The sequence below is a fragment of the Semicossyphus pulcher genome, unplaced genomic scaffold, assembly GCF_022749685.1.
Source record: "Semicossyphus pulcher isolate SPU_LCO1_2020_fin unplaced genomic scaffold, fSemPul1.0.p SCAF_22, whole genome shotgun sequence".
NCBI classification, from domain to species: domain Eukaryota; kingdom Metazoa; phylum Chordata; class Actinopteri; order Labriformes; family Labridae; genus Semicossyphus; species Semicossyphus pulcher.
The window spans coordinates 16744626-16766409 of NW_027211696.1; the positions used below are offsets into that span (position 1 = coordinate 16744626).

Here is a 21784-nt window from a genome sequence, read left to right on the forward strand (position 1 = left end):
TTATGTTGCATTCATATAAAGTTCTTACAGCCCCAGGAAAGGTACAAGCTTGATCCTCCATCTCCCATGATACAACTGGATAGTGTGTTTTATATGTGGCCCAAGTCAAGACGACGACCGTGTTCTGCAGATATGAATCTATGACTTTATTATCGCTACTTTCACACTGCGTTTAACAGGAAGAAAGAGCTGATAAGTACTGTTATCAGCTCTAGTGCACATGTCCATGCAATGAGCTGTTATGCCTTAAAACTACAGACGTGTGTTTCCTTGTGTATCGTTCTCCTTTCCTGTCCCTTCGCAAGCTACACAGATTATGCATCATATTTAGCTGCATTTACTTGAAGGAGGCCAAATCTGTTTTGTAGTTTTCACCTCTATTGTTGCTCTTCTTAAGTCACAAGCTAATCAACACCAAATCGTGCACTTCAGCAGATAAGCCACGCTAATATGGAGCTCAAAGGTGCATCCATCTGTTGCACCTGCTGTTGACAGGCTGCGTATGAAAGAGTTGCATACGTGTGGTATGATAGCATGAACTGCTGCACGCATGCTGGTGCAGCTTCTGTATATAAGGTTGTCTAGTCATTGAGGAGCTTTGGCGAAGAGCTGCACCCTAACAAACCTGCACTGCACCGGCCTCGGGGATTTACGCGGGCTGTAAATAACCACAGATCCAGATTACTCCACTGCAGCTTCGTCATGGCTGCATTACCACTGCCCCCCCCTCCGTCACCACACACACACACATGCACACCTCCGTTGCTTCTCGATCCTTCATCACTCATCCATTCCTCTCCGCGGGGGGAATCCCTGCCCTCACTTGACCTTTTTCTCAGTGCTGATCTCATAAATGAAGCTCAATTACTCTCTTATCCGCTGCATCGATGTATCTTTAAGCTCGTAAAACGAACACAGACACACACACACAGTGGGAACAACTTGCATAGCCGGAAAGGAAACAGGACTTTCCTGATTGGCAAGCCTCGCAAATGTGCATTGTTTATATGTGAAACAAAGCTTCCAGCTGAGCAAGCAGAGTTATGGCATCGATGTTTGACGGCTAAGAAAGAGTTGGAGAAAAACACTTTAAAATAATGCAAATACTGATGAAGGCATGTCTGTTAACTATTTATTTCCAAGCCAGTTGAACCTTAGACTTAGGTTAAGGTTTTGTTTATTTTACACAAAAACACATGAAGACAATATATTGGCACGTGCATGGGTGTGGTAATAACCTGGAAATGGCTTGTAAGAAACCACGCCCATAAGACACATGCAAGGTTAAACTAACAACTAAACTAACCAACTAAAATCACCAAACGCCACATGACCAAATATTCCATACATTTGCGTTTTTTGTTTCAGATGAAATGTTGAAGAGCAGCAGCTCATTTCTAACGTAGGCAACGACACAGGGAGTTATTTTGTGGAGTACAACATGCAACTCTAAGGAATTTCTCTAATATACGATAGAAAACTGACCGTTATGCACAGAAAGATTAAGACCTTCAGCCTTCCTTGTTGGGTAATGATTGAAATGATGAATGAAAACAAAAAGCTAAAACAGTTTTCTAAATCACTTTAAAGAGCAGCGCCAGGCATGTTTTAAGACGTGCTTGGGATAATAAATTGTCTGATGTTTTTTCTGCAAAATATGTTTAATTACCTTGTAAAAATCCTCCCAAGGCATCTCCTCTTTCTCCCTCATTAAGAATTCCTGAATCTGCATAGACCCCGCCCACTATGCAAATTTACAACCGCCCCCTCCGGCGTGAAAACAAAGCACGTCTCTGCCATCGTTTAGTGGCAACTTGTTGAAACTTAGCTAGCTTCAAATGTAGTAATTAGTAGTAACGTTAACGTTAGTAGTCAGTAGTGAGTTTGCAGAAATTACAATGACGGTTACAGCTGGCTCGCGCATCGCCGAAGTGGTTGCCATAGGTTACACATAATAATATGCATAGCGTCACCTCGTCCATTAACGGGATTGGCTCCTTAGGTTTGTGACATCTCAAACCTGCCAATCTGAAAACGTGTTGTTCAGCCTGTCCTTGGTACACTGCAGTTTAAAAGCAGACAGGCCCAGCCATGGAGATGACTGCTGATGTTGTCCCTGATGTGTCTTGTAGCACATGAAGAACACCACATGGAGATGTTTACAAGGTTAAACACTTGATTCTCTCTGGAGGGGGCCTTTAAAGCAGAATATACAGAATAACGCTGATGTCAACAAATAGTCAACAAGTGTGTTCGCTTGTATTGCTTACACAATAATACAGTAGGATATATACGGAAACTATGTTTAAACATGTGATATACACAACCTCTGAATGTGCTGCCTCCTCTCTTCTTTAGGCCTAACAAGCCGTGTTTGTGTTTTTCCCCCGTGTGCTGTCTTGCAGGGAGTGTTGGAAAGCTTCCTGGGTACGGCACTGACCGGAGCAGTGTTCTGTCTGCTGGCCGGACAGCCCCTGACCATCCTCAGCAGCACGGGCCCCGTGCTCGTCTTTGAAAGACTCCTCTTCAACTTCAGCAAGTGAGTGGTGACTGATCGAAGTCGTTCAGGGTCAAAGAGGGTTCCGAAACAGCCTGAGCAGCGGGGCCGATATTTATAGACTGTGGTGCATCCCCAAAGGACTGATGTTGTTTGTGCGTTTACAGAGATGCTTTCCTTGTGACCCCTTCAAACCAAATTAAAATAGAAGCATTATAACTACGGATAATTCACAGTAAGCTGGTTGTTAAGTTTCATTATTATTATCACAGTTTCTAACTGAAACTTTGTGTTCTCGCTGTGAACCTCCTGCACGCTCATTTGTGATTTTCCATGTGTTTTTTGCCGTCAACTTCCTGTCCTGATTGATTCAAGGACAAGACCAGCACCACACACACGCACACAACACTCCGCTTGTGTAGAACTAGACGTAGATAAATGTGTATTGGCATTATCTATGTAGGTGGAAAAGGAAAAGTTAATTCTGTGGTATGTTGTATTTAATATCTGCACAGTTCTTCTGAGGCACATCTGGGGAGCTGTTTGAAATAGAGGTTGTTAAACGCTGACTTCTCCCTCCTCGTCCGCTGTACCATCCCAGGGAGACTCTTCTAGCATTACCAAACACCACGCTGATTATGTTCCGTTATTAATAATTCACTCTCATTTAATTTTACACCGAGCGGAGAATGTTGTGGCGACTGTGGCCTCTAAATGTTTCCATGCCTCGAGTCAGAGGGCTGCTGAGTCAGTGTCAGCTGTTATCCTGTTTACAGCTGTTGGATACGTAAAACCACAGGGGCATAATTTTGGATAAAGGAAAAGCCTGCTTGTTGCAAGTGTTGCATGGCGTCAAAATCAATATTGTGTTTCATTTTGAAAGGGCTCCAGAGTGTTCTTTTACTTGCAGACCTTTTTAAAAACACGGCCTGAACATCACAGAATCCAAAGTTAATTTAACGCCTTCTTCTCCGCAGAGACAACGGGTTCGACTACCTCGAGTTCCGGCTGTGGATCGGCCTGTGGTCGGGGTTCCTCTGCCTCTTGCTGGTCGCCACGGACGCCAGCTTCCTGGTGCAGTACTTCACGCGCTTCACCGAGGAAGGCTTCTCCGCGCTCATCAGCTTCATCTTCATCTACGACGCGTTCAAGAAGATGATAAAGCTGGGCCACTACAACCCCATTAACGCCGGTTTCGATCACAACCTGGTCACTCAGTACGACTGCCGCTGCATACCTGGTATGTAGAGGAAATTGCTGAATTGGAAACGTAAAGATGAGCAAAGAGTGGCTTTATGTTTCCTGTAACATAAGCAATGTCTGACACCAACACAGACTTCTCGACACAACAATTGTTGCTAGTTTCGGGCGCCGTAGCATCTCAGTATCACCAGTGATACCAGACAGTGAAAGCTGAACAGGCAGATTCTGTCCCGTTTGGCACTGATGTTACTATTGTATCCCAAACAAAGCTTTAACCTTTTTTCGCCGTGTTTACAGTGGAGATAACAAGTGATACTAGTATGTGTCGCCCTGTAGATACCACTGTTTACTCTCTCAACAGCCTTATCAGAGTCTCGATTGACTTGGCAGGGAGAGAGTTTGACACTAATTCAAAAGAGAAACGTCTGATAGGCTATTACAAGTTTTCTCATAATAGTGATATGATATTTTTGTTTCTCTTTCCTAGGCAACTCGTCAGATCCCCTTGATGTCTCGGCCTGGACAAACAGTACTGATCTGGTATGTAGCGTCCTTGACATTTAGTCAGTCGCATGCATTCAGATTTATTCGCAGAGCTGACTTTCTCCAAATGTTGTCTCCTCCAGCCAGTGAACGCCACCTGGGCGACCCTGACCAAGAAGCAGTGTCTGAAGTACGGAGGTGAGCTGGTCGGAGAGTCCTGTGGCTACGTGCCTGACATCACCCTGATGTCCTTCATCCTGTTCTTTGGGACTTACACCTGCTCCATGGCTCTGAAGAAGTTCAAGACGAGCCGCTTCTTCCCCACTAAAGTGAGTGACGGCACCCATTCATGGCCAGATGCAGTTACCATCTTGGTTACAGCCATTGTCCGCTAGATAGGAGATAGGAGTTTAGTGCCATGCTAGACTAATGACCGTATATATAGACGGATGACACATCTCCATCTGCTCTCATTGTACGAAATTGAAGCCAAAATAGCCCACGTGACAGGCGCAGCCATCTTGCAATGGTGACGTCATTTGGCGCCAGAGTCTGCGCAGTAGAGATCAGCGGGTGGCGCCGCCGTAGCCACTTCCGCTAACCAAAACACACACTTAACTTCCTGGGGAAAAAAACCCAGCAAGGATCCCGCACGTTAGCTAATTTAACAGCAGAGCAGCTTCTTTGTGTTGGTCTGAAGCAGATATGGAAACTTCAGTGACTGTAGTGATTGTTTAAGTTACGTCTCCTCTCACCGTTCGTCCTCTACTCTGCTAATCCAGAACTGATTGGCTGCAGGAGCCCTATTTGTCAATCATCCTTTTGACAGCATCAAATAACTAATTAAAAATAAACTTGTCAGAAAAATGAACACTTGGACATAAATCAGCATGATAAGAACTAGCTATAATGACAGAAACCATGTTTGAGAAAAATGTATTTGACGTGTATTTTGATTTTATAGTTTGACTCATGTCCCATCTGTTAACATGGAGGAGGCGGGCTTTATGACCTATACTGCAGCCAGTCAGCAGGGGGCGATAGAGAGGGTTTGGCTTCACTTTTAGGGAGCTGTCATGTCGTCCATCTTTTTATACAGTCTAAAGGCTACGCATGCCATGCTTGAGGCTCTATGCTAACATCAACATGCTTTATACTGTGTCGAAACATTTCTACATTTTGTGACCTCAGGCAAAAAAAAAACACTCATTCATTCTCACTCTTTTGTTTCTCAGCCCTTTTATGTGATAAAATCTTTATTGAAATTTTGTTACTCATTCATAACTTATAACATAAAATACATAATGGTCTGCTTTAACAGGTCTTAACTGTCATTTATCACAGACTCTTAGTAGTATCAGAAGCTTGCAAAAACTCTTTCAAACCTGCTGTGATGTTTGTTTCCGCCTTCCAGGTCAGGAAGCTCATCAGTGACTTTGCGATCATCTTGACCATTCTCCTCTTCTGCGGCGTGGACGCCTTCGTCGGTGTGAACACTCCAAAGCTCATCGTGCCAAGTGAATTCAAGGTATATAATATTTTATATTGTTTGAAATTAGTGCGCTGAATTATTTTAGCTGAAAGACGAAGGCCTGCACGGTGCAGCTCTTCTGATTACGCCGATAACGATCCATGTTTCGTCTAGAAAGCTGCAATTCATTAAAATCCCTGTATAATACTTTCTTTGTGGTCTGCCTAGTAAGTGATACATATTACCTGAAACACAGGCTCACATTTTAAACCTGCCCCCCCCCAGGCCTTAGCATAGAGGAAGGGAAGGATGGGGTAGAAGAGCGGGTACCTGCATCAAATAACGTTGTGATTATAGGTGATGTGAGAACACAGAGGATCTTAAATCTGCGAGTACAGAGGCAGCTTTGTTCGACCACAGAGTCTGAATTCACAGATTTCTGTCGTGTAATGACGCACCAGTAATTTCAGACTGTGTTCGGTGTTTGGGCTCTCTGAAAGTGTTGAGTAACCCGCTTTTGTTAATATGAATGTTCTCCATGTCAGAGAGATCTGGATGAGATGATACACTAGTCAGGTGTCGCTTCAACAGTTTCGTTCTTTGTATTCTTCTGCAGCCCACGAGTCCACTGAGAGGCTGGTTTGTTCCTCCTTTTGGAGGGAACCCATGGTGGGTGTACCTGGCTGCTGCACTCCCCGCTCTGCTGGTCACCATCCTGATATTTATGGACCAGCAGATCACTGCTGTGATTGTCAACCGGAAGGAGCACAAACTGAAGGTTGGTGCATCAAAGTTTTCACATTTTACGAATTCTGGTTTGAGCTGTGCAGAAAACCAATGACAAGTGATGGCTGTGTCAGATTTTTAGACATATTAAGGGTCTAAAATTGCCAACAAAAAGGTCTGTGAAATTTTTTGTTGAACTTTTCTTCATTATTTAACGGTTTTAAAAAAACATTTTCTGCAAATCTACTATCACAATTCTTTAAATGCTGTTTAACATGAAAGGGTTTGGCATTTTCCCTCAAGAAATTCTCGACCTTTTGAAGTAACTCTGACCCAAAAATTGTCAAATATGATGTAATATATTTATATCGAATTGTAAACACCTTCTCAATAAACTAATTAAAATTCAACCCAGTGTCCTAGCTGTGTCCTCTTATTGTTTAATTCCTGACTTCCTGTCTCATCCGTCTGCTCCCTCTCCTCGTCTCCTCGCAGAAAGGCGCAGGCTATCACCTGGACCTGTTCTGGGTGGCTGTCCTGATGATAATCTGCTCTTTCATGGGCCTGCCGTGGTACGTCGCTGCCACCGTCATCTCCATCGCCCACATTGACTCTCTGAAAATGGAGACCGAGACGTCGGCCCCCGGCGAGATGCCCAAATTCCTGGGTGTGAGGTGAGTTAACGCAGCTGCTGGACATGTTGTTGATCCCGTTTGACCCTCCTATTGTGTGCTTTCAAGGTCAAATGTGTTCAGACCCTTTTGTAACACAAGAGGAGGGTTCGTCCAGCTCGAATGTTTCTAGACTTTTCTCTAGTTATTGCTTGGTAGTTATTTACATTTATTTTCAATTCCCACTTGTTTATGAATCTCTTATCAGGCGGCTTTAGGCAGACTCACAGAGATTTGAGCTGCTGTGTGTGAAGTCCATACCTAAAGTTTTATGCACACAAAGTTTTAATTTGAAAATCTGGACAAGCTTGTTCCTGCTATTTTTCCAAGACGACCAGAAATAGTCAATGCTGAGCCCTATATTTGTTTATTTTTTGGTATATCATTTAGTTATTGTATGGACACAGAAAGGGGCAAAGGTCAGTCAAAAAGTTATCCCTACAATCATGAATAAAAGGAGTAAAAAAAGACACAGAAACCAAAGAAAACTTTCCCCTATTTCTCCTTTCTCTATGTACAGCCCTTCTATATAGATATACACAGATTATGTATCATAGCTTTACAAATTTGTGAGTATTTTTTTACTTTATCTCCTTAATTGTGAGGAAAATTAAGGTTAAAAAAGATTCCTATTTCAAAGTAAAGTTCACAGCTTTTCAAAATAAAGCCCTATGACCGGGGAGTTTGCTTCATCACTTGTGCAACAAGATGTGATAAATGTTTACAGTTTGATTCTATGATTAATTTGTCTTTATAGAAACATGGAAAGAACCTTATTGATTTAATGTGTTTCTTTTCCAATCCAGGGAGCAAAGAGTCACCGGCATCTTTGTGTTCCTCCTCACGGGACTCTCTGTCTTCATGGCCCCCATCCTCAAGGTAGAGCTCCAAACTTCTTCTTAATTCTTTCAAGGAAATATGGATTACTGTCCGCCTCTCTCAGGACAAACTCCTGTCGCCCCTCTGAAATATTAAATAATTTGAAAATCTTTTATTCATCCGATTAGGAAACTCTCATAGTTGAAGTAATGCGATGTGAAATAAGCATGTTCATTAGGGCTTAAGCTCCGATTGCAGCTGAGTGCCTTCTCGAGTTTCCATTCCCACATTAAGCTTCCAAACAGAAACATTTGAAGAGGAGATTGTTGGAGCTTGAACTCCCCCTTGTGGACATTTCCAGTACTGTGCTGCAGACCCTGGCAATACATTTTCCTCTTCAGACTTTGTTGTTATCTCTTATAATACAGTGACTTTAGGAAATATTTAAAAAATGCTTTGTATAAATTCCTGTTTGAAATCCTGTTTCCCGTGTTTTTGGCTTTTTATATTTAGAAAAATTCATACATTTCTGCACTGGTTTGCTCCAACTTGAGCAGATTTTCCCCTCTCTTTTAAGTTTCAAAGCTAATATTGAGTAAGCAGTTACCAAACCTGCACCAGCGGCAGCCAAGTGCCTGCCAACCCTGATGTACCCACTAAAAGAACATGCTTAGATAAGCTGCTTGAGGAGTATTTTTAAACCAAGCGATGATGCTAAAAATAAACTTTGTCATTACATGTATAAAGAAAGCTCTCGCCTTCTAGCACAGCAGAGTTATTTAACCTGAATTGACGTTATTACATCCACTCACATATCACAATAATAACGGTTTTCCTTGTGCTCTGTGTCCTTCAGTTCATTCCCATGCCTGTGCTCTACGGTGTGTTCCTCTACATGGGTGTGGCGTCACTCAATGGTGTCCAGGTGAGTGAGTTCAATGCCTGCTAACCAGTGTTGGGCAAGTTACTTGAAGCATGTAACCTACTGATTACATTTTACTTAGTAATTGTATTAATTTGCTTTTTAAACAACTCAAAAGCCTCCATGTCCACACACACACAAATGTTTATTAACCAGTGTAGAAATAGAAATCAAGACATTGTGATTTACAGTTTGGGAAGATTTACTGACCTTCGACTGCTAACATTAGCTAAGCCCCATTAACAGCAGCCCTCCTGCTCTGAACCGAACCATACTGAATGTGGGCCTACCAATTAAATGCCAGTAAAGCTCAGACATAATGAATAAGAAAAGCTACAGGTGGCTAGCTTGTAGCGCAGACATAATGAATAAGAAAAGCTACTGGTGGCTAGCTTGTAGCTCAGACATAATGAATAAGAAAAGCTACTGGTGGCTAGATTGTAGCTCGGACACAATAAATAAGCAAAGCTACTGGCAGCTAGCTAGCAGCTATGCCTCAAAATGTAAAGCACAGCTAGAGTTAGCATGCTAGTAGCTAAGACACAGCATGTAAAGCAAAATACTGGTGGCTAGCTACAGGCTAAGAAACGACGTGAGCAAAGCTACCAGTGGCTAGCTTTCAGTTAACACACAACATGTAAGAAAAAGCTACTGGTGGAGAGCTGGCAGCTAAGACCAAATTTAAAGCAAAGCTATCAGTGGTTAGCTTTAAATTAATACACAAAATGTAAGCAAAGCTACCAGTGACTAGATAGCTGCTAATCAAACCATGGAAGCAAAACTACTGAAAGCTAGCCAGCAGCTAAGACACAACATGTTAATAAAGCTACGAGTGGCTAGCTAGCAGCTAAGACAAAACATGTAAGCAAAACTACTGAAAGATAGCTAGCAGCTTTGACACAACACGTAGGCAAAGCTACAGGTGGCGGGCTAGCAGCTAAAAAGACAGCAGGAGGCTCTTTTGGCTTCTTTTGGTAGAGGCTAAATGTCTCCCAATAACTCCAGCCCCTTTGCAGTGTCCCGTAGCAGTCCCTCCTCTGGAGGCACAGAGACAAGATTGATATTATCCCCGAATAAAAACCACAAAACTAGTCAATTACTGTAGTTTGCCACTGCTGCTAACACTGCTGTTAACCATGACATGCGAAAACTAAAGCGATAAAGAGCTCATGTGAGACGAAAGATGTCTGACATGTTTGTCTGTTTGCCTGTTTCAGTTCATGGACCGCCTGCAGCTGCTCCTGATGCCAGCAAAGCACCAGCCGGACCTGATCTACCTGCGACACGTCCCCCAGAGACGCATCCACCTCTTCACTTTCATCCAGGGCCTGTGTCTGGCCCTCCTCTGGATCCTCAAGTCTACTGTGGCTGCCATCGTCTTCCCTGTTATGGTGAGAAATCGCTGCTAGCGACAAACACACAAACATTTGTCTTGTCGTGAAGGCTAACCAAACCGTTTCTTTGTCAGATCTTGGCTTTGGTTGCCGTTCGTAAGGCGATGGACTACGTTTTCTCCCAACACGACCTCAGCTACCTGGATGATGTCATCCCAGAGAAAGACAAGAAGAAGAAGGAGGATGAGAAGAAAAAGAAAGGGAAGAAGAAGGGAAGCATCGACAGTGAAATTGAATTTGTAAGTATTCTTCGAACCTAGAGTCTACCCAAATCTGTTGTCATGTGATTGTCTACAGCCTCCTGTAGATGTAGATGTGTTAATGTTGTCCCTCCCTCCTCCCACAGTCTGACTACCCCTACAATGACAATATCCCCAGTATAAAAATCTCTATGGATATGATGGAGCAGGAGCCCATGTTGGGGGATAAATCTTTGGATAGTGAGTACTTGCCAGGGTTTGCTTTGCCTGAGCTCTAGGGCCGGCTCAAACTTTGCTTTCATAGGCCTCACACTTCTCCCCATGTCATACCAGCTTTTTTGCATGCACTAACACACTTGGCGCTTTAAATTATCAATATTGTTTCCCGATAGTTCTGCAACTCTGCACTATCCTTGCTCTTCTCTTCAATATTTTAGCCTGAAAAGCAGCTGTTTGGCAACTGCTTTCTTCTCGTGTTTTTTCTGCTTCTTCAGTGTTGTGAAATATATTTAAGAGTTTTTCTTTTCCCCCTCAGGAGATCAATCCAAGGCTTTCCTTAACACGCATTCGCCGTGCTGAGCACTACTTTGAGTCTCCCACTGTGGCCGAGTGAGTGAGTACCATCTGGCATTCGCTTCCCAGTTTTTCTCTGAAAGAAATAATTCACGCTGTGTGATTTTTGACTTTTTATGACACCAAATTTATATCACTTTCTATTTCTTCCTCTTTCAGTCTTGAAAAAGGTGGATACACCAAAGGTTCGCCTCAGATTCGCATTGACAGGGAGTCTGAGGAGAACGGCTTCGTCCGGAGGAAGGGCTCTGAAACAGATCTGTGAATGAATTATCCAAAGACGCAGCAGAACCAGCACAGCATAGCAAACATAACCGTCCTCTTTTGTACTATAGCAACACTTACAATGGTATTTTTTTTAAACACTCCTCTTGTGAGGACTTAAATCAAAAAGGCTGGAAGTATTTGTCTTAAAATTTTAAACACTTTTGTGGTACTGAATTTTAATGAGGGCTGACACAGGATACGTTTGAGTATTCTTCATTTGTTCCTGCACAAAACAAAAGGGCTACTCGAGGTCGTTGGATGCAGTTTTTATGCAACATTAATATATTACGAGAGCGTGAGCTAATAATTTATAATAAGCGTCAAGAGACGGATGTTTTATCCTGTCCGAGATGCATTAATTTTGTAGAATATTTCCCTTTGTACATATGAGAACAAGTTCCCCACGGTTTCTTAAATAGATTATATACAAATCACACCAAACAACCGGCCTCTCTCTCTTCTGATTGTGCTGTTTTTATGTAATATAGCCGTCTAAGTCGAGATCAAAACATTTGCAGGCGAACATAGGGGGAAAACAAGATGATTCCTCCCTTACTTGTAGTGAACAAAAAATCATCCGTGAACGCTCACATGTTGACATAATTTATGGGCATCTAAATTATTTATAAAGCATCTATCAAAGGCTGAATCTTCCGAACACGCATCACAAAGATAATGCAACAACACCATGCTCGTTTCAGGATGGTAAGAAGTAAAATCAAAGACTGGAACTTCTGTTTTTGTTTCCTAATCTTCCTTTTATTTTGTCTTTTTTTTATATTTATTATATTTAAACTCTCTGCGGAACAATTTTCTGTTTGAATCTGAAGTATGATTCGTCTTTTCCCGGCTGTCTCTTCCCTTGTTGTAGGGAGATGTAGTTGTATTATACTTGTATGTAGCTCTACCTCTTATGTTTCTGTAGGTGCCAGGCATTATACGTTCAAAACATCTTTTGTGCAATTATTTGTGATCAAACACTGATTTATTTTTTTCTTCTCAACTGGCACTGCGTAAGATCTCTGAATCTTCACTTTGAGTCCTTTTTTTTTTCTCTGTGATACTTAAGATATTTTATTTTTTGGTTGTCAATATGAACTAATTATGTACGATTTTATAGTTCTAAAGGATAAATCCACCAAAATTACACTTTATGTCCGAGACGCAAAATGATGCAAGAAATTAAAACCACATTTCTTGATTATAAAACAGCAACAATACAACATTTTTTCTATGTTTCACGTAATGAAGTTGGGTGTCTGATCTCCTCACTCGCTTGACCATAGCCCGGTGAAGTCTTGAGTTAAATTTTCCTTAAAAATGTGATCATATTTAAAAACTTTTAATGTGATAAATTCTCAAACTTTGTTTTTTAAGAAAGTATGTAATGTGTGTGTGTTTTTTTTAATGCAAATCAACAAACGATCACTGTGAGGCAATGCAACGTTGTGACTTCCAGTCGTGGAAGAGCTTCTGCTTTATACTGTACAGGGTTCAAAGTGTCTGTGCAACAACCTCCCACATAACTTGGACAATATATTCAGTTGATCATTTTCCAAAATCCATTTAGTGACAGTTTGATTATTAATGTCTTAAAGTTTCATGTATTACTCGAATGACTTGATCATGCTTTTATTGCTGATTGAATTGTGAAACTGATTCAGTCGATTTTAGGACGCATATCTGAATGTAACATCTCAATCATTTAAATGTGTACACATATATTCCTTGATGGAAGATGCACAATCAGTGCTGTTTCTAATTTGGTGTGCAAATAAGGGCTTTAATTATTGCTTCCTGAATCACATCGATACGTTTTCAAAATGTGAAGCTCGAGACTGTTAAAGCTTTGAACCAGAAATCAAAAAGCACATCGTCTTCCACTTTGTTCTCTGATCTGTATATCTTGACTTTTTGACTTCCTGATTCCGCAATAAATGCAATATTTTTGATGTTTTAACTCTGAAATCGATTTTATACAAACATCCCATTAGCTCAATAACTATAGGTTACTCAGAGGGAAGCAGATGTCTGTGTTTTTTATGGACTCGTGTTTTGAATGAGAGCAATAAAACAGTCCAACTGATTCTTAATGAGGCTGTTGTGTCTTTTGTTTGCATGCAATTCTCAGAGGAAGAAAGACAACTTGAAACTGTGTCGAAATAGTGTCAGTTAGTTCAGACCAAGTAATCTGATTGGATACGAGGCACTCCGTAAATGCTGATATTGAACACAACATCGCTGGGACTATTCACTCTATGCATCACTCCGCCTCAACCACACGTTGTAAAGACCCCCTCCAGTGAAAATCAAATGTTCAACCTTGTGAACATCTACATGTGGTGTTTTTCATGTGCTACATGACATATCAGGGGCAAAATAGGCAGTCATCTCCATGGCTGGGCCTGTCTACTATTAAAAACTGTAGCGTACTAAGAACAGGCTGAACAACACGTTTTCACATTGGCAGGGTTTGAGCAACACAAACCTAAGGAGCCAATTCAATAATGGACGGGGTGACGCTATGCATATCATTATGTGCAACCTATGGCAACCACGTCGGCGATGCGCGAGCCAGCTGAAACCGTCATCGTAATTTTTGCAAACTCTTTACTGACTACTAACGTTAACGTTACTACTTCTAATTACTACATTTCAAGCTAGCTAAGTTTCAACAAGTGTCCACTAAACGATGGCAGAGAGACGTGTTTTGTTTTCGGCTGTAATTTTACGAAAGTAGAAACGTAGCACATAGTGGGCGGGGCCTATTCAGATTCGGGAATTTTGAATGAGGGAGAAGGAGGAGATGCCACGGGAGTATTCTAACAACATCTAACAACGTCTTAAAACATGACTGGAGCTAGTTAACATTACAGCTGACCATGTAAGTCTGCATTAATCAAGCTGGTACCTCTGAATCACACAGCAGACTCTTATTTAACTGGTTGATGATACATTAAAACAAACATGAATGTACACGATAACAAAAACAGCTGATCTGTGGTAACCTGTTGACACAGAGGGCAGGAGAAGGTTTGGGTTGCTTGGCAACAGAAGTCCAGTTTCACTTAAGCTGTGGAACTAGTTGAGTTGGTGGAGCGAAGAAGAATCTGTTGTTGATTATTACTTTTGATTACTATTTGCCGCTTGTTTAACTGTTGTATTAAAGCAATATCACACTCGAGGTTGTGATGATAGTCAGAAGAACTATATAGTATTATATCCAAGCATACGTGTCTGATAAAAGGTCTTAAATTGTTTTAAGACTTCTGCCAGTGCCCATTTTTATAATGTAACATGAAGGGTTACTACAGGAAATAAGTGGTATTGGAAATGCAGACACAAGGGCTGCACGTGTCATTTTAAGGGGATAATTCTGGTTGAATTCAAGCTCATATTTAAGCCGTAGGCCCCATCATCACAAGCGCTCAGTGTCACAGCTAAGATGAGAAGAAAAGGCTGCATAGTTTCCGCGATCACAGGACCTGAGTCGGCTGTAATGAAACTAATTGGCTCATTATTGTGAGTCACTGTGTTCTTGTCTTTGCCAAGAGGGAGAAAAACAGATAATAATTAAGTTCTCTGGTGGAGGAGGGAACTTTTTTTTTATTATCCTGACATCCACTCAGGTTAATGTTAGTGGATATTACAGGTGTTTCACAGGTGGGATGGTATGAGTGTCTGAGCTCAGGAAGGGATTACCTAACTGGCTTCACTTAGCGTCATTAAAGGCACCGTGGATCTTTGCATCTGTTCATTCTCACACGTGTAACTAAGCCAATACATTTATAATAAAACATTGCTATATACTCCAACTGTCAGGTGTACAATTTAACATTTCACTACATAAATAAAGCAAACCAGCTCTTACACTTCATTGATATACTGTACATATTGGTTGCTCCTTCAAGTGTTCTATAACATTTAACCACAAGGGGGCAGTATAGTGACTCTCCTCAAACAGGCACATGCACATTTGATGCTCCACATGAAACAATCCTGACCTCAGATAGAAAAAAACAACATAAAAAGACCATTTCTGCCCAAAGCAGCTGTTACGAAATCAGCTGTTCGGGCGTCTGACAACATCTGACAGATGAAAAAAGAAACACTGTTGATGCAATCGTAACACAATAGCATTGCAAGAGAATGCAATAGGATTATTTGTGCTCCTGGTTCAGGTAAGGGGTCAGTGCGATTCTTCACAACCTGGCCACAGAAAGGTGGCTTTATGGTCCTCTAAAGTGAATAGACTTATTCATACTGTTTGGTATTATTGTATGGTTAACTCTTCACAACAAGAAGTGTGTGCAATATACTGTATGACTTTAATATCAAAGGAGGAAATTTAAACACTTACCGGACTCACACAACACAGGGAAACAGAGAACACAAGACAGGAGGCAGCATAAACAGAAAAGCCCCGATAGTTAAGGTGAAGTCATTAAACCTCCGGGTGGCTTTTTCAGACAGGAGTGCTTGCCTTGTTCATTTTCTGCTGAGGTATATATATATATATATATATATACATATACAGCTCAGAAAAATGAAGAGGCCACTGCAAAATATGTTTTTCTCTGGTTTAACTTATTAAAGGTGTAGCGACTGTGATTGAAAAATGTGGCTAAGAGCGTAAGTGGGCTTTTACTGTGGCGCGTATTGTGTATAAGTTTTATTTAACAAAAGATGATCAAAAGTGCTGAAACAAAAGGCAATAAATAACAACTTGAAAACCACAAAAAACTATGACGATGACGCTCAACAGAAAATATCTTTGTCCTCTTTGTCTGCCTCCCGCCAGCTGAACAGCTACTAATAGCTGAATGTAAAACCCTGCGTGAAATGTAACAAATAATCAACACAGGTAAAACACACATTATCACTCCTACAACTTTTGTTTTATTGTAAACATTTCTTTCTACTTCCAAATCAAATGTTCTCATTGAGGTCTTTTATTTGCAGAAAATGACGACTGGTTCAGAAAACCAAAAGATGCAAAACAAGATGTTTTTCAGAGCTGGAATAATGCAAAGAAAACACGTTCCTGTTCATGTTTAAACATCAAAATACTCATGTTTTAAATCAGGAAGAGTTCAGAGATCAATGTTTGGTGGAATGACCTGGTTTTTAATCACAGCGTTCATGCATCTCTGCATGTCTGTCACAGTGCTGTTGGGTGACGTTAGGCCGCTCTTGTGCAGCTTGGCTTTGTTCGATGGCTTGTGACCATCCATCTTCCTCTTGGTCACATTCAGGAGGTTGTCAGTGGGGTTCACATCTGGATTGGGCCGACCATGACACGTAGAGAGAGATGCTGATTTAAGGAACATTTGGAGTGGCTTCTTCCTTTTTTCCAGAGCTGTATTAGATTTACTTCCTCTCTTATTTCATAACTGTAATAAAATAGGAATTTGAATATAATCTCTGTTTTATTATCTGTACCACTTATCCTGTTCAGAGTCGTGGGGGGCTGAAGCCGATCCCAGCTGTCACTGAGCGAGAGGCGGGGTTACACCCTGGACTGATCAGTCAATCACAGGGCTGACACATAGAGACTGACATCCTTCCACGCTCACACTCACTCCTACGAGCAGTTTTTGACTCACCAATGAGCCTAACGAGCATGTCTTCGCACTGTGGGAGGAAGCCGGAGTACCCGGAGGGAACCTACGCATGCACGGGGAGAACATGCAAACTCCACACAGAAAGGCCCACTACATCTGAACCGGGATTCTAACCAGGAACCTTCTAGCTGTGAGGCAACAGCGCCAACCACTGCACCACCGTGCAGCCAGGACCAGATTTTTATTGGAAGTGTTCTGGTTTCTGTTTGTCGTGCATTTGTTGTACGAGTTGAATTGATCAATCACGTATCAGCACGCTTTGTCTGTCTGCAGGAACAGTCCCAGTTAGCTTTTTATTGATCTCTGTGAACGGATACCTGCATGCAAGTTAAGCTAACAATCTGTTCTTAGACATATCTGAACTCTATCCTCGCCTGTCGGACTGTAAACAAGGTGCGCGGAGAAAAGGAAGTCTTGGCAGGAAGTCCTTCAGCGCTAAACGATGGCTACACCAGAAGACCCAAAAGATGGCTGTCTCTCTCAGAGGCTACATCGCCGTTAGACGATAGCCGATGGGTTCCTCGATTGGTCCGCCGATTAAAGTCCTAAAGCGCTTGAGTACAGTCTAGTAGGTTAGGGGTGGTAAAACATAAAGAGGAGATTATTTTTAATAACCGATTGGAAGTGTTGAAAAACATCAGCCCTTGCTTGAGGTAAAAATAGATGCTCTGCTCAGTAGCAGCTTTAACACCCTCAGTAAACTGACAGCGCCCCCGCTGGCTCCCGACACACTGAGGACACGTCATGACCTCAGAGCTACATAACAAGGTCCTGTGATTGTCTGTCCAGACTCTGCTCCACGTGTCATCTCTCAGCTGAGGGCGGCCATTTGTGTGTTTTCTTTGTGGAGTTATAGACAGTTCAACAAGACCACACTGCAGTTTTTTCAAAATAAAAGTCTTCTATCTTTGTAATTAGCAGTGTAAAAAAAACAAATAAAAGCAGTTCATCTATATATCTGGTATAACTTGGTTGCTTTCTGACTCTGTACTTTATATGTCTGTTTATTAATAATTACCTGTTCTAATTATAATGCAAAGGAATATTGTTATAAAGTGTGCAAACCTGCAAAATGATTTGTTTTGATGAAGAGGAAGGTGCACATTCCTCTCAAACATAATTGTACATAATAATTGTTAAATATGTGTGAATTAAACTTCATGATTTATTTTATTTTCTGTTTGAACTTGTGATAAAATGGGGTGTTTTCATTAGTTATTCATTTCAAATGGCCGCTTGTGCTTTGAGTTCAGTATTTTTCCTTTGTCTAGTTATGCTTTAGTGTAATCAACTCCTGGAGAGGTGAGATTAAGTTCACCTGTGGTCAAGATGGCAATGATTACAGAGCTCACCTGTGATTGGTCTAAAGGCAAGATATAAAAACCTCCAGTTTGGAGGTGAGGGCTATGAGGAGAGCCTGTGTTTTCTGTTTGAATAACATCTATTTCTTTTGTCTCTACAGAGGACACTTAATGATGATCGATAATGATTTGTTTTGCTTGTCTAGATGGCCTGAATAAATCTACACCTCAACTGGTAAATCGTCAACCTGGTTTTGAATCCTTTTTTTTGTCTCACTCACACTGCCTGTCATCCAGAAGCGTAACAAATATATTTGTATTATATATATATATATGTATCTTATATTTATATAAGAAGCCTGTAATCATGCTTTCATTACAATGTGTGAAAGAAAACAGAAGCTTTGCCAAGTGTATCTATGTGCCGTCTAAATAAAGCAAAAGATACGGTGTGATGAAGAGGTAAGCTAAAGTAATCTTTACGACTCATGAAGCATGTAATAATTGTGCTACTTAAGCTCAAGTAATGATGATTTTTAGTTAGCATGCAGTGTTCCTCCTCCTTTATTGACCCTGAATATAAAGATGAGGTCATTGTTTTTACTTTGAATGTTACCCACGTTTGATATCTTAACTTTCAATCTATATCAATATAAAGAAAGTTTTTGAACAAGTTTGAGGTCTGTTTAAGAGTTTTGGTTATGGTTGGAAACACTTCCCTTTTTCTACATTTACAGCTACAGTTACAAACTAAACTGAACTACTCAACGGTAAATGCAGCTTACATACCAAGCCCTCTCTATCGCCCCCTGCTGACTGGCTGCAGTATAGGTCATAAAGCCCGCCTCCTCCATGTTAACAGATGGGACATGAGTCGAACTATAAAATCAAAATACATTTTTCTCAAACATGGTTTCTGTCATTATAGTTAGTTCTTATCGCGCTGATTTATGTCCAAGTGTTCATGTTTTGGACAAGTGTAGTTTTAACTGGTTATTTGATGCTGTAAAAAGGGGGCGTGGTGTCATGATTGACAGCTCTGTTGACAAATCCGGCTCCTGCAGCGTTCTGTTCCCGAGTAGCAGAGTAGAGGAGGAACGGCGAGAGGAGACGTAACTAACACTAACACTATAACCATTGAACTATCTGCTTCAGACCAACACAAGAAGCTGTTCTGCTGTTAAATTCCCCCGACCTTTGACCTGTTTTTTCAGTGGGTTGAATGTGGGTTTTGGTCTCCAAATAACGTCACCAGCACAAAATGGCAGTGCCCACCTCGGGTGTATTTTGGCTTCAAATAAGTACAATAAGAGGTGGTGAAGACTGGTCGGCCATTTTTTTGTATCTGTCTATGGTTCATACATGTAATAATATTTTTAAATTAAATTACATGTTTAAAAAGGTTGCCTCTGAAATGGGCCGTTCAGAACAGCTGCAGGTTTCTACGTAGAACCTTGCTCTCGCTGAAATCGACCAATCGTCATTCACCGTCATTTACCTCAGGCTGCCTTCTTGCACCAGCTTGTAGTCAAGTCGTTGTCAAGATTTTGACTCACCATTCTGATACCTCCTGGCGATTCTGGCTCGTACATATAAGGCCGAATAACCGATCCTAGAGCAGCCGTGTTTTCTACAACTTTGGAGTGACAGTGCAGTGTGCGGCTGCTCGTGTGGGAGGGGCTACGTGGTGACTCCAAATACTGTCAACCAATCGTGGCTAAGGTCTGAACTTTGAATGGCAAAACGTCTTCTTCGTCTCAGAGGAAAGGAGAGGCTCAGAAAAATAATTGAATGATTCAAAAACACATTACAATAATAGAAAATTGATTGCATAGCTAAAAAATGAAATCATGAAACTTTTAATTTCATTACCAGTCTGTCTCTTCCTTTTAACCTCCTCTCATGTCTGAATAAAGCAGCGAGTCACATTCCAATTCCTACGTCTCCAGCAGCTCGATGAAGACGATGACGTTGTTTATTTCAGATCTTAATAAGGACCAAAGCCATAAACAAACCCTGATGGATCATATGGAGGTTACCAGATGTTCATGTGGTATAAATCCCCGACAGATTCTGGGAAAACATGTCACCTCCACACAGGAAGATCCCAGCTGGATGCCTGGTTTAAAGTAATGACGTTCCTGCTGTGCTACTGTCAGTGCAGTTAATTAGGCCATATGTCCAAATCAACACGTCTTTGCTGCCGTGTTCACAGATACTGGATGTATTTTATGTCTACGTATCCTAAACGTCGGATGTTTTTAAAGCTTTGTTACAAGGTCGTGCATTATGCAGTACAAAAAAAACTAATTTATTATATTGCAAGGTGCACTCAATCTGTATGCAGACACCGACTATTGTTATATGATTAGGGGCTTTGACTTTGACATGAATTTGGAACAAGCACCAAAACTGCTGTCGTTCAACTCGGAAAAACAGAAAGAGGTTCTCCATTCCTCTCTTTAGATGACACTGAAAGGCTAATGCATGTTTTTTTATGAGCAGCGGGGTGATGAACTGCTCTTTCATTTCCCTCAAATGACAGTCGCTCAACTTTTTCAGTCGCCGCTGTGAAACTTTCTGCACAAACTAGCTGAAGAGTATGCTAATTACCCGTGTTTTAAAATCCCCACATGTCCTTCTTTGTGTTATGGAGTTTATTTATTCTCTTTCTACCTTCACCTCTCATTTTCTGTGGATTTACAGACAAAAAGAATAAATTAACTTATTTCAGTGATTGCTAAAAAAAACAGAAGACACATGAAGAGTGTTTCGTTCACACTGCTGATAATATTAAAAGGGCCCATTATTGATCAAACTCCTGCAAAGGTCATGCAGGTGAAACGCTATAACGACAATTGGGAAATCAGCATCTCTTAACCGAGGGGACGGATATTATAGGACACGAAGAAACGCAGCCTGGAGGGATGAGTGTAGGCAGTTACTGATCACTGTTATGAATTATGGCCTATAGGCCCCAGGCAGGAGAGGAGAAATGTGGATTTTGATCCCTAATGGAGAAGTTAAGTTTTATATTTGCATTGCACTCCACTTCCACAGTGCCTCCCACTGGTATGAATCAATAATCAACAGAGCACTCTTCCCAATTTATCCAGACGTCAACGACTGACTCCCTTTGTCATGGTTCTGGTCTCTTTTGATTACGTTTGCCTTCTTTGGATTTTCACTTATTCTTGAAGTTGTATCTGTAGTCATCGATCTTTTCTTTGTTTGTTCAGCCATAGTAGATTACCGTGTCCTCTCAATGCTTACAGAAACCGGAAGTGCAGCCACTTAGCTCCGCCTACCCTGTCTGACAGGCCAACCACCGCTAGGTGATGGAAAACGCGTCACTAAGTGGGCGCCGCTTGTGATTTTTTGACACCCAGTCCATAAAAATACGACGCAAAGGCTTTCATCAGTGGGCCATAGGCTCAATCACCATTGTGTTACCTCATTCGGTGATAGAGACTTAACAGACATTTATTTACATGAAAAAGTTCTAGAATGTTACTTTCAATCATACACTCACTTAGATCTAACATTGCAACTAATTCCAGGGTCGAAATTAAGTCAAACAACAGCATGGACTCTTTGTTGTTGTCCATAATGATTGCTACTGTCAGGTAAGGG

At 41.3% G+C, this 21784-nt stretch overlaps 1 protein-coding gene across 3 annotated transcripts in view; it reads left to right on the plus strand.

Annotated features, from left to right (window-relative positions):
• The window catches only part of LOC138602061 (electrogenic sodium bicarbonate cotransporter 1-like), a 38917-nt gene extending 25598 nt beyond the window's left edge, over positions 1 to 13319 (plus strand). The window contains exons 13-26 of one of the 3 annotated variants that reach the window (XM_069673437.1): positions 2406 to 2539; positions 3475 to 3737; positions 4188 to 4240; positions 4327 to 4512; positions 5598 to 5711; positions 6271 to 6432; positions 6876 to 7054; positions 7858 to 7930; positions 8727 to 8795; positions 10010 to 10183; positions 10261 to 10425; positions 10533 to 10626; positions 10922 to 10999; positions 11119 to 11208. In XM_069673437.1, coding sequence (XP_069529538.1) covers positions 2406 to 2539; positions 3475 to 3737; positions 4188 to 4240; positions 4327 to 4512; positions 5598 to 5711; positions 6271 to 6432; positions 6876 to 7054; positions 7858 to 7930; positions 8727 to 8795; positions 10010 to 10183; positions 10261 to 10425; positions 10533 to 10626; positions 10922 to 10965 — 1710 coding nt within the window. In that variant the 3' untranslated portion in view covers positions 10966 to 10999; positions 11119 to 11208. Of the gene's footprint in view, positions 1 to 2405; positions 2540 to 3474; positions 3738 to 4187; positions 4241 to 4326; positions 4513 to 5597; positions 5712 to 6270; positions 6433 to 6875; positions 7055 to 7857; positions 7931 to 8726; positions 8796 to 10009; positions 10184 to 10260; positions 10426 to 10532; positions 10627 to 10921; positions 11000 to 11118 lie in introns of all 3 variants that reach the window. The other 2 variants (XM_069673439.1, XM_069673440.1) reach the window with 2 other exon arrangements.
• The last annotated feature ends 8465 nt before the right edge of the window (positions 13320 to 21784 follow it).